This window comes from Echinococcus granulosus (assembly GCF_000524195.1).
Source record: "Echinococcus granulosus chromosome Unknown EG_S00002, whole genome shotgun sequence".
NCBI classification, from domain to species: Eukaryota; Metazoa; Platyhelminthes; class Cestoda; order Cyclophyllidea; family Taeniidae; genus Echinococcus; species Echinococcus granulosus.
Genome location: NW_020170382.1, coordinates 1194265 through 1206926, shown reverse-complemented (window position 1 = coordinate 1206926; position 12662 = coordinate 1194265). Strand labels below are relative to the sequence as shown.

At 38.4% G+C, this 12662-nt stretch overlaps 1 protein-coding gene across 1 annotated transcript; it reads right to left on the bottom strand. All coding sequences in view use genetic code 11, as the record gives it.

Annotated features, from left to right (window-relative positions):
- Positions 1-454: 454 nt before the first annotated feature.
- EGR_00502 (hypothetical protein) lies at positions 455-682 on the bottom strand (the record flags this gene model as incomplete). Its single annotated transcript, XM_024489751.1, has 1 exon — positions 455-682. One exon carries the CDS (start codon positions 680-682, stop codon positions 455-457), a length of 228 nt encoding a protein of 75 aa, XP_024355748.1.
- Between the last annotated feature and the right edge of the window lie 11980 nt (positions 683-12662).

The window sequence follows — 12662 nt, the reverse complement described above, 5'->3', positions numbered from 1 at the left end:
AGCCATTGGAGTTTGCCGCGGTAGGAAAATTGAAGTAAAAGTACTGAAATGGAGGCTCAGCCAAAACGCCGAACATTAGTATACTTGTGATTCAAATAAATACATCATAATTTTCGAAAATCCATGATTGAGAACAGTGGGGTTCGTTTAGATTCCATAGCCAGAGGTAGGTAATGCGAAGAATTAATCTCTGCAAGCAGAGGGAACATCAAACAGGAAATGATTATTTAAAGGCGCGGAGAAGCTGCAACTATTTCATAGCTATGCGTCCCTTTTGATGGTTACTCTATCTGTCCTTAAGAATTCCAAAGCAAAATACAAAAGTGGATAATTGTTCCAAATACACAGCGAATTTTGAAGCCATATTGGGGAGGTCAAACATAGAAGGGTGAAATGAAACTAATTAGAGCCTTATTTAAAAAGCACATCCACACTTTTCTGTGACCATGTATCATTAAAACGTTTTAAGATACCCAGCATTGCAATTCACGTCACATGGCAGAGTGATGCAAGCAGTATTTTCACAGCTTAAAAATAGCAAAAATGCATGCAATGAATAACAAACAGCTCCGATGTTCTTTAAAATATTTACTACTTTTATAGATAGAAGATAAGGACTGAAAGTTCTTGGGGATTTATTATATTTTTTAAATCTGAAGCGGCCTCTTCGAGCCTTCAACATTGCCTAACCAATGGCTTTAATAGCAATGCTTTGTTTGTTTAACTCTCAGTTTTGGTGAAGGGGCACTTAAAGGCCCTCAACCGTATTTTAACAGGGTAACATGGTCTCTGGACCATGGCAATAGCCCCCAGTCCTTCTTTATGTCGGCAATACATCTTCTTTTTGAGTATTATACTTTCTTTCGTATTCAGAAAAGTTTTGGAATACTCCTCAATGATCATGCTGTGTACCGCAATCGGCCACCTCACTTGGTTTCAAAACTGGAGCAAAAATCACAATCAACCAGTCAAGACTACACACTTGTAAAAGACATTATATTAACTACCAATCCAACACAAATACTCCAAAGAGGAGTGGAAAGATTACTCGTAGTGGCGGTGACCTTCTTATGTCTCGGTAAAAGAATACAATATTACGTCGGCCAAAGTTCAAAAGATGCTAAATTTGCATAAAACTCATATCACGCTTTTTGCAATGCCATTAATGATGTTTTCGCAGATGCGCAAACGCCAGTGCTCAATGGATGGTCATTCAAAGACTGCTCAATTCCAAGTATTATTTAAAATACCTGATTTCTACAAATTACTCTTGTTGTAGTTTTACTGGCAAAATCCCTCATCTTCAGGCTCTAATTTTAATGCATTTCCTCAGCTGTAGAACGGAAATGGAGGACTGATGTGCAGAAAAGTATGGTACAGGAAAGAAATCATATTACTGTTCTCGGTTATGTTTGCGTGAGTGTGTATGGAAACGACGATTTAATTGTGTAAATTTTGGGTCAGGCTCTGCCTACTCCCGCAGAGCTGAAAGGGTATGACTGACATCTCAGTTAACGACACGCTTCCTTAATTTTGTTAGCGGCTTCAGCAGACGAATGCTTAAATAATCTGCAATACAACTGACAACCCACAGTCTTATATTTCTAATAAAGCATAACTGTGCTATTTCAAAAGCTGGTCTTGTGGTAATTATTAGTTAAATCAAATGGATTGCAAGCGGCTCACTTTTAGCTCCATGGCATGTGCTTTTCACGATTTGTCGAATCTGCAAGAAAGACAGGAAAGGTTTCTGCTCCCGCTGCTAGTCCCCAGCTAATGGATTTGCTGGGAAAAGGAGGTTTTCCGCTACACGGGTTGAGGTTGTATCGATGACTTGAAATGGCAATTTACGTATTTAGTTGTAAGAGCCATGCACTATTAATGCAAACACTTGCCCATTATCAGCAGATAGTTCTGTGGAGTATAAACTTGATGAAAGTGGTTTTTGGTGACAACTTTGATTTGCCGTCACGTTTATAAGGCATTGAAAACATTCCTCTTAAATAACTCCATAAATTTGGCCTTTTAAAGATCTTCATTTTTGGAAATAAACTATGGAATGTTATCGTAGCATAGCCGTTGCTAATTTGATCGCCATTGAGGTATTGTACAACAATTAATCAGTGTCAATTGGACAAAAAATTCTGTTGTCTGCTTAAAAAGGCTTTAACAAGGTCAAAGAACGCAAAACACGTGCTGCAATTCGACCGCATCTTAGTGTAGCACCCGAGTTCACCGCCCAAAGCTCAAAATGTCAAATGGATCCAAACGGTATAACAGTTTGATTGTGAAGAAGAGGTGGCAGGCTGTTAAACTAGAATTGCATTTAAACGGGGTGCAAAGTGAATAGATAGCCGTTTGTTCCTTCAAACAATGAAATCTGTGTTAATTTTGTCCTATTTATTCAACAGCCCATTCAAGGTCTATGGCTATGCTATTACGCTTCTCACATACTCTGTGGCATTAAATGCCAAATAAAAGACTTAAACAAATAAGGGGCCTCTGCCATTAGTTACAAAAGGTAGCAGTTAATAATTAATGTAAACAAATTCAAGGACGTATATTTCTAAAAGTTTAACAGATAAGCTGAAGAAAACAAAATTAAGCCAATCTCGCAGAAGGGGTTGTCAACATCGGCAAGTAAGACGAAGCCGTCTAGCCACTTGAGCAGAGTGGTTTCCTGGTAATCTACATTGGTGCATCCCCCGTTCTGCAATATCGGCCTTAGCGCTTTTATTACAACCAAGTAATTAGATGTTCGGTTCTTCGGTGACCATTTGGGAGACATCACTCTTTTAGGTCAGCTGTGTGAACTTAGGCGCAGGTTTCACCAATACCGGATCAATTCCAGCGTAATTAAAGGTTCCAAACATGGAAGCCTAAAGTTATCGTCTGATTCATTTAGATCACAATCAAAAGAAAATCTAAGGAGGTTAAAGGAAATGGGACGATTGTAATACTTTGAGTCTTTGAAAAATGAAAAGTAAAGGCTCGCAAAAGCGCTGCCAAGGAGGATATTTGTAATTCCTTTGAATAAAGATACCTGATTTTGAAGAATATATTTACAAATACAATCTAGTAACTACCTCTGTCGGCCTGTTTTGGTTTCGTAGGCACCTAAAGCTCCGCGATTGTACTTCCTCTGAATGGGATGGCCTCCGGGCTATGCTAGTAGCCCTCCACCCCTTCTCTATGTCGGCAATACCCACTCTGCCCAAGCAACACGCCTTTTTTAGGCTTTAATGGAGCCTATGAATGCTGCAATGCAATGAAAGGACCTATGACACTTTCACTTAATCAATGTAAAATTTTCAGCTTTATTCCTTGTTTGAAGCAGGAGTGGCTAATAGTTCTATTACCTTCCAATCAAATGATTAGTAATTACTATTAATTACCGAATACACGTGATGAATCTATACCCTATCAAAGTCCAGTGCAGTCAAAAGTTCCACAAATAACTTTTATTTATTAATTTTGGATAACGTTTGCTCCTATGCTTGCCCTTGAGAACCTTGTAAAAAGTAAGATCCATGAAAGAAATCAGCTTTCGTAGCATCAAAACGTCGGTTCGAACGACGCAATGAACTTAGCTTTGACTATTAAAATGGCAAAAATTTTTCCCATCTCACGTAGGTAAGGTGTCCAGGTATTTGCTTAACTGCCTTGCCAGATTGAATGCAGATGTACCTCAACCGAATTAAATAATTCATTTCAAGTATGAATTTGACCACGCTTGAGTCAAATAGTTTTATTGCTTTAGCACACTAGGAAGTACAAAGCGTGGTAGTATACATTTGACTTGGATGAAAAGTTATAAATGAATGCTTACTCTTTTTTCTATGGTTAAAATCTTAAAACCACAGCCTAGGTCCACACTCCAAAATGCAGAAAAGACATGTAATTCCTCTAGTTTTATGGACTTGCTGAAATGAAGCAGTTATGGTTTGTAGCAGTTTATATTAATCAAAATGTTTCCTTACCAACTTTATAATTATCTTTATAAAACGAAATGTTTACTTTATCTTGAGACCAAAAAAGTTATATAAGATGGAGAGGGACATTTCTGGAAGGTGGTGAAACAGAGGAGTGGCAACATCACTTTTATATTGTCATCAACTTATGAACTGGGCAAAATTTCACCACATTTAACAAAATTAAATAATAAAGACCTTTTTCATTCATTCATGAAGCCCCAATATTAGGGGCTATGATTTTTTAAACAGAATCCTCACCTGGAGTGCCCATAGTACAGCTACGCTTCTCTGAAGTCATTGACGACCTTGCGCATTGAGAGCGACAGGCCTGGATTGTGTCACCTTACTTGGTGCGTGTGGATTTAAGCCATCTTGTTAAATATCCTGCGATAACTAGGCAGTTGAGTGACTGTATCATGTGTTGGAGTGACCACTGTGTTGGCTGTTCACTTTTTACCTCTTTCACCCTAAACTCATCATGCCAGTAGCTCTTCCATTAAAAATATGGTTAATACGGCCTTGGCGTCAATAAAATTGTTCAAAACTATTTACAATTGATAGCGGTTTTGGCCTTTTTGAGTTAAGCATTACTGCAACTAATCTCCTTTTATCAATTATTAAATATGGTTTCAAAATCTGGAAATGAGTTTACTGATATGAAGCATGAGAGTAGATCGAGGTGTATTACAAAAAATGTAGTGCTTATTTTCTTCGCTTTTTGATTCAAGCAGCACGGTTTGTGTACTTTGTATAAATCATCTTATAGTGCCTCCAGTCTTTTCTGAAGGCGAAAGGTGATATAATACTCGGGCAGTATATGTATTATCAACATATAGAAGGGATTGGGGCTACTGGCACAGACCGAAGGCCAGGCCGCCTGTAGGTTGAAGAATGGGGGAGCCCTTAAGTGGCCCCTTCACCAAAACCGAGAGTTGAACAAACAACCTACATATTACGATCTAGTGCGTATTCATCTGAATTGCAACATCGTAGCCGTACTGCTTTGCTTCGTCTTCAAATAAGGTTTGTCAGGCAAGTGGACTTTTTGTGTAATCAATGTTGTGATCTAATATACAAATTACTCTAACACTTACATGAAGGAAACCTACTTTGCCTATTAAAACTCACGATGTAGTTTGATACTGAGTTATAAAATAGCGCATATCTTTCGCCAAAGCAGTTCGCGAACTCGCTGTGCCAAATAGTACCTCCGATCAAAGTTAAGGTGACTTCTTCTTTGTACTATTAATGTAAGTCTCCCCAAAACCAGACATTTAAATATCAACTGTGAACAGGAATTTTCGCCGACAAGAGCTAATGCGTACTGCTTAAAACCCGTCCATATCATAGACTGCTAAAAGGCCATTTAATTACATGAATCCTGTGGCAGCCCTGCCGCACTGTCCGCCAGACCGCCTCTCCAGTATGCCTGCTTGTGTTTGTGACTCAGGCTGTTTTGCGTGTGTGCAAATTAAGTGGGCACTGTGCATGTACGTATGTGTTTGTAGAGGGTTTGAAAATATGCCTTTTCTTTTATGTTACGCTAAAGAAATCACCCCTTTTTCGTTCTTTTTGTGATTGAGTACAGGGAGACTGGAAGAAAATTACAGAGGAATACACTGTCACATAAGTTTCAATCATCCATTTTATAATTCATGCCTTTATGAATGGAAAAAAAATGTCTACAGCAAGAAGCATGCGACAAAAAGGTTCGCTTATTCCAAAGAAATGGTCAGCTAAACTTGTTACTCTCCTTGCAACTCCGACCAGAAGAAACGCGGATTTCGCAGCCCTACGTTCACCTATTTTTTGTGGTAGGAACCACTAGTAATTAAACAAGTGTATCCAAAATGTAGGCCCGGATTTACAGGCAGTAATTACGTGATGAGACCACCGAGACCAAACCGGACTTTAAAATTCTGAAATTCCAGTACAGAAACTGACCTGCGTAGGTTGCCTCCAGTGTTTTGTCTCTTTTACCTGTTTGGCCCAACTACGATGATTACACAATTTAAAATCGTATGTTTTATTAAAAATAATGTCCAACATATCGGTAAAATTACTTCGAATACCTTGGCTCGGTTAACATTAGCCTTGGGCGGTTGGAAGGTTTACATGCAAACTCGATCCAATTAGGCTTGCTGATGATTAACCGCATTCCTATAGATTACCAATTCCCACTTACAATAATAATTATAATTTGGAGACAAATTATCACTCCTTATCCGGCAAAATGCTTTTTCTATCGCTAATACTGAGTGATAAACCACCTCTTATTTTACATAGTAATCTTGGGCCTTCCCTCGTATGCATTAAAAGTGACGAACCCAACTCGATTTAGAACTTAGGCAGTAGGCAATGCCCCTTTTTAGGAATCGTATGCTTTTCCTTACCTCGCCATACTTGCCTGCGAAACGGCATCTGGTAGGCGGGTTTGGTGGCACAAGACTAATCTGAGGTTTTATCGACGTTCTGCGTTGTTTTACTGAACCCGCGCCAGTAACAGTTGAGCTTTTTTAACTTCGAGTAGCTTTGTCACCGAAAGCGCGATTATTTAGCATAATTTTAAAAAAATGTATGTTTTGAAAGTTTGAAATCTTCCTTGCTGGAGTAATTTAAATATAGTCAGTAAGTTACTCATTAGTTAAAATTCAAGTATATACTTTATCGCCAAATTAATGGGTGATTAATGGATGATGTTGTTGCCGCTTGCCAGATTAAAGTTCTTTTCTTTCACGAATTTAATATTTTCTGGCCCAGCTTTAACGGGAATTTCCCTCATCCGTACACAAGAAGAGACTTTTGTATTTCTTATGCAATACTCTACAGGTAGGATTGACACTTATCTAGATTTGTTTAAATAGCTTCCCTACAGTAGAGCACTGCCTAAAGGAGGATCTTTTAAATTGCTAAATGGATTTTAACAGTAGCCCAGGTTACGCCTACACAACGCTTTCGCTTAATGGCATAATTTCGTTCTTAATATAATAAGGATATGAAAAAGGAAATTTGCTTAAATTTGTGCAGTTATTTTACAATCCTGATCTTACTCTCTTTAATTTTCTGGTGACCAGAAAGTATCGTACGGTTCTGTACACATCCCACGGCAGTGCATTACAAAATGCAACTATGCGTCAGACCAACGGTGAGGTGACTTTTTGTCCTGCCATTGTTGACCCTCATACAATTTTGGCTGAATCTTATGTGGCTTGACTACTTTGTGGATAGAAACCCCGTTTAGAAGTCTCAGAATCTTCTCATAATTTAATATAACATTTAAATGAGGTGCGGTAGTTAACAGTACTGCTAGACTGAAATAAAGGTTGACCCTGATGGTAAATCACATAAAAATGCATCACAGGTGGAAATTTTCTGCATTCTTAATGAAAATGAGAAAAATTGAGTGTAGCTTTTTTTCATTAGAAGGCGAGATTGAAGTGTAATGAACAATTCACAGTCATGTTTAATGTGGGTGATGCTATAGCCCCTTGATACCTACATCAGCTGAGAGGGGAAGTCGTGGTGGAAGCTACTGACCCAGTGGATGGCAGAAGTCGTGCATTTAGTAATGACAGACAGCAGATTAAGACACTATTAATTTGTTGGCCTTCACTTCCTTCCTGTAACAGGAAAGAAGTGCTGTAAAGTGTAGATCGTTTGCTGTTTAACTAATCCGTGATAAGGCGCGATTTTTGTATTGTAACAATAAGCAGACTGGCGCGTTCTTGATTATATCCACTTTCCGCTTTCAAAGCACATTTTGGCTCATTTCCAGACTGACCTATTCATTAGGAAGTGCTCACTTGCTTGGGGCCAAATTATTGTGTTTGCCACAACTTGAGAATGTATAAGGATTTTTTAGAACCAATCAGGGCTGGTGATACAGTAGAAGGTCCTATTCTTGCAATCACAAGGCAATGCAATATCTCATACATAAAATCGCATTCGTAAAAAGATGAATCCTTTGAGATGGGAAAGCTATTTCCCCTTTTACCGCATTCTCATAATCTTTTCTCCTCCAATTAAAATCACCTTTTCTTGGTATCAGGCCTTTACATGCAAAATGGGCAGTAGATAGTAGGAAAGGAAAAAGAAGCTAATGAGGCAGCAAGATTTTACAAGTTTCACTTGTTGATAAAAGGTGTTGAATTGTTATAGCTATTAGCTCAATGAGCAAAATATTTGAATAACCATTTAGTGATTGCATACTTTTGAATACCAAGCTTACTAGCGTATTCGATTACATTATGGTGAGGCTAAAACTCACATGAAAGGATCCAGTCAATTTGAAGTGGAAGAATTTTGCATATTTTTAAAATTTCCTAAATCCTAAGCCGGAGTTGTTGCAGGGAGCTCGCGCTTCCCTTTTTAGTTAAGCCGCCAAATAACGAACAGGAAATCGCCAGAAGTGGACCAAAGCTGTAGTGGGTGCAAGTATTTGAATTTGCAGCAGTAGTGGTCATCATTTGCATCTAAAGTGTCAGATTATTTTTTACAAATTTATCTGATTGGAGGCTTAATTTTACCTGTGATATGATGAAGGTGTTCCTGTTTAAAGGATTTTACTTTGAAGAGGCTAGTGCACCTTTTTAATATTTGTAGCACAGCTAAGCGAAAAATTGTTGTTCATAAAAGCGGACTTTATGCATCATTAATTTGCTTGGAAGCGCATAGTCCAACCATTAAGCGTCCCATGGTATCACACCAAGTCAATACTTAATAGTGATTCCCTTTTTGCTTTAAATAATCGCAAAATAAACTTCTGACGCAAAGGTCAATCTCCACTGTATCACCAATCAATGTTTTACAATAATCCGATATTGAAAAATGAACAACATTAAATCTTTTTAGAATTATTTTATGAATACACTGTCAATTAGTCCACAATAAGAAGCTAAAAGTAAAAAAATTCACAGTAGTGTAATGAAAAAATTTGTGTATTCCACAAATCAGTTGACACGTTCGACGTCACGTGTGTGAAAAGTGTTTCTTTTCTGTTTGTAATCTAAGAATGCGCCACATCTAGCTTAAAGTAATTTTTGAGTTGTTAGTCCCTTTTAATACCTTGGTTATTTGTTCAACTCTTTGTTTTGACTTTGCCAGCGCTTAAACCCCTGCTTTTTTACTTCCACTGGGCAGCATGACCTCTGGGACATCCCAGTAGCCCCTCAAGTCTTTTGTACCTCATTAATACATATTCTGTTCAAGTATTATGGCTTCCTTCGTCTTCAAGAATAACTCGGGGAGCTACATCGGTGGCAAGGGAAAGCAAATCCAATTTCAAAATGTTTTTGCCCTGATTTTCATCCCTAAATGCTGAACCTTAAAGTGACCGAAGAAGGGCATATGTCGCGATGGGAGAATCCGTGGTGGTCTCTAACAAAAGGGTTGAAGTGACGTCTACCTTTGGCAACAACCTCACTTCCGTATTCTGTAGGAATGCTATCAACAACTGAAAACACTTCAGCCGTGAACCATCCTAAATGTTCTCTACTGAGCTGTCTGCATACTTACATAAAGTGAAACTCGATAGCTCCTCCACCTCCCCACTAGCTGGCTAGAACGCAGGTAGATGTGGCTGGGCAAAGTGGATTACAAAGTGAAAGGTAGGAAGAGACTCAAAAACGCACCCTCACAAAACTGTTTTACTTACCGTCCTACATTGAATGACTTCTTCCACTGCAGTGTACCAATGCCTATCGATGGACGTACGTAATGGTCAGCACTTCCCTTCTTTAATATGTTTACCACACAGGGCAAAACTTTAGATCCCATGGAAATACTAATATAAAACAGAGAAGTTACGGTCATATACCATCTCACTTGCAAACGAATTTGATAGCTGGCACGGTTGATTGGTCCGTAGATGTTTCCTTGCAGCAGTGACTGCGTTGTAATGGTAGTCGCAGGAGGTTGACCAAGAGGAGCGCCGGGGACAACGCTCAAAAGGAAGAGGAGGGAGTATGTGTAGTGCTTCAATTATTTTTTTATTTGTTAAATCTTTCCTTTAACTTCACTGGCACTTGAGGCCCCAGTTTTGTACTTTTGCTAAGCGGTATCGCCTGGAGGCCATGCCAGTAGCCCCTCGGCCCTTCCTTAAGCCGTTAATGCATATGACGTATTAAACCGTGCACCCAGTGAAAAAAACATTTGATTTTCTTAAATATCTACTTATATTAAACTCTTCTATCATAATAATTAAAAATTACTGTTTTGTATGGACGGAGTAATAGTTCAACCAGTTGGCAAATCGCTCACTTGATTGGTCGTAGCATAATTTCATATAATTTGTGAATTTTAATTAAAGGAACTCATTCTACTTCCATAATACAATTTTAAAAGTTTTTGGAAAATAATTCTTTATTTGGCAGATATTTTCAATAAAATATTTATACATCGTCTACTACCTGCATAAATTCGCCCTCATTTACTTAGCGGATTTTCCACTGCGTATCTAACATCAACTTTTCTCTTTAGATAGTTACAAAGTAATCTTTCAAAGCATCATTTTCAAAAGAGTTGGTACTCCTTGTGACCGACAGAAGGGATAGGTAAAAAGGGCAAAAGTTTTAAGGACTGAGCAGAGCATATCTCTTAACACGTTAATGTAAGAATATTCTGCGTTGTTAAAAATTTTCTACTCAGTGACGTGTAAGGATTGCACTTCCTTTTCGAGGGCAGATCTTTTGAAGCTGTTGGATAAAATGATTTTTCAGCCTGGTAGCCATAAGGGCTGTAGGGCCGATGAGTCATGTCCGGGTTCCGAGTACGACAAAAAGGCGCAGCTCCGTCCCTCCAACTCCCATTGGAAACCTGCCATTGTTAGCATGTGATTATTCCGCAGATCACGTGCATTATTCATTCACCCGTCTTCAGGAGGCTCTTGTCGACTAGGCATAACCATGTATCGTTTTCATCCGGACGTCATTTCGCCTCTGATAAGGTATTATGTGTACTACCGGCCAAACGTAGCAGGCATGGGGTACAGCCTTATCAGGTTGGGTAGTTAACTAGCTGGTTTTAGTTTGATTAATGTGATAATAAACACCATTTCTAACAGGGATTCTGTTCGACAGCTTAGTAGCGTGACACAGAAATTAATAAATTTTGAATTTAAAAAACAATATTTAAGCAGTAAAGGCTGGAGAAGAGAATTTGACTTTGCAACCCCAAATTGTTTTCTTGCGATTTGGAATAAGATCTAATTATTTTCCTTTGTATTTATGCTGACTTTTTCAAGGAGTTTTTGAATCTATTTTCCGAAAAGTTCCTCCAAACCATTGGCTTTAACTAGCTACCCATGGTGGTACAAATGTTAAAATCGCTCAGTTATCCAGGCTGGTGCGATCCAATCTGGGTTTTTGTTGTTGTAAAGCAATCAGGATAGGTAAAGCGTACCCTCCATTGTCAGTCCGTGCGTTGCAGACTCAAAAGTTACTATATAAAATTACTGTACTTTTCTTGGAATTGCTATTAAACAGAAAAGCATTTTACTTACTTTGTTGCTTTGTTTAGCTACACGGGTCTCTGAATCTGCGTAGATTGTATGTCTGCCCTGCGACGTGGCCTCAGAGCCATGTCAGTACCCTGCCATCCCTGCCATACGCCTATAATACATTTTCCTCACAGCACTTTGGCTTGTTACAGTTTCAGGGAAGGCTTAGGACACTACGTTATCTTTCAGTTGCTTTTAAAACTTCACCTTATTTACACCACAAAATTCTGATGTTTTCATTATTGAAGACGGTCTTTCCTTTGTTCTTTTCAGCAAACCCATAGAGTGAAAAATTAATTGGCGATAAAGGGCTTAATTTTTTGGCTTTCACACCTAGTATTTATTTGTATAAGAATAAAAAAAAATAAATCTGGTGAAACCTCGCAAGAGCGCTATATCACAACAGTTATCTCTTCATCTGATGACAGGGGTTGCAAAACTGGTCGCTGGAAGAAAAAGAATCCCTAAATGATAGCAAAAAACAAAATCAAGTGGAAAATTAAAGACAGGATTAAATTTCCGGTAAAATAAAGTAAAAAATACCCATTGTTCCAAGGTGTTATTGTTGTCAGTGTTTAATTAGATGTCCAGGCACGTGGCGCCAACGATGTACCGGGAGAGGCTCCCAAATTTCGTTGTGGGATTGCTTGATTCACTTACGTTTTTCGTTACTCCAAAACACAATTACTACTAAACGAGTACAGTTTGGGGAAAGAAACTGCAAATTTAAGATAAGGATGGTAAGTCATGTTAACATTATTTGCCAACTCAGTCATATTTTTAACCGGAGGTTATCAACATCCCCCCAGAACATAAAGCAGGTTCCCACACATGCTTTTAACTCATTTGTCAGAATAAAATTTATGAAGTGTTTTCTATAAACTAGCTCATGCACGGATCCCATAAACTACAAAATCTAAAACTTAGACAAGTTGACAGAATCAAAATACAAAATTCTGGTCACGCTTGACTGTAAAATCTTGAAAGGATGATAGGCAGTGGGGAAAAGAAATCAAATTTTTTGAGAGAAAATCTGTTGGCAATGGATGCGCATCCGTCGAAAGGACTTTGACACACCAAGCACTTAAATCTAAAAGAAAGGAACAGGTTGCGTGTGAATTCACCTGTTGCAGTGCTGTAATAGTTGTGATTAGATCAGTTGAATAAACTTTGCCGTTGCAGTTTCTCATTGC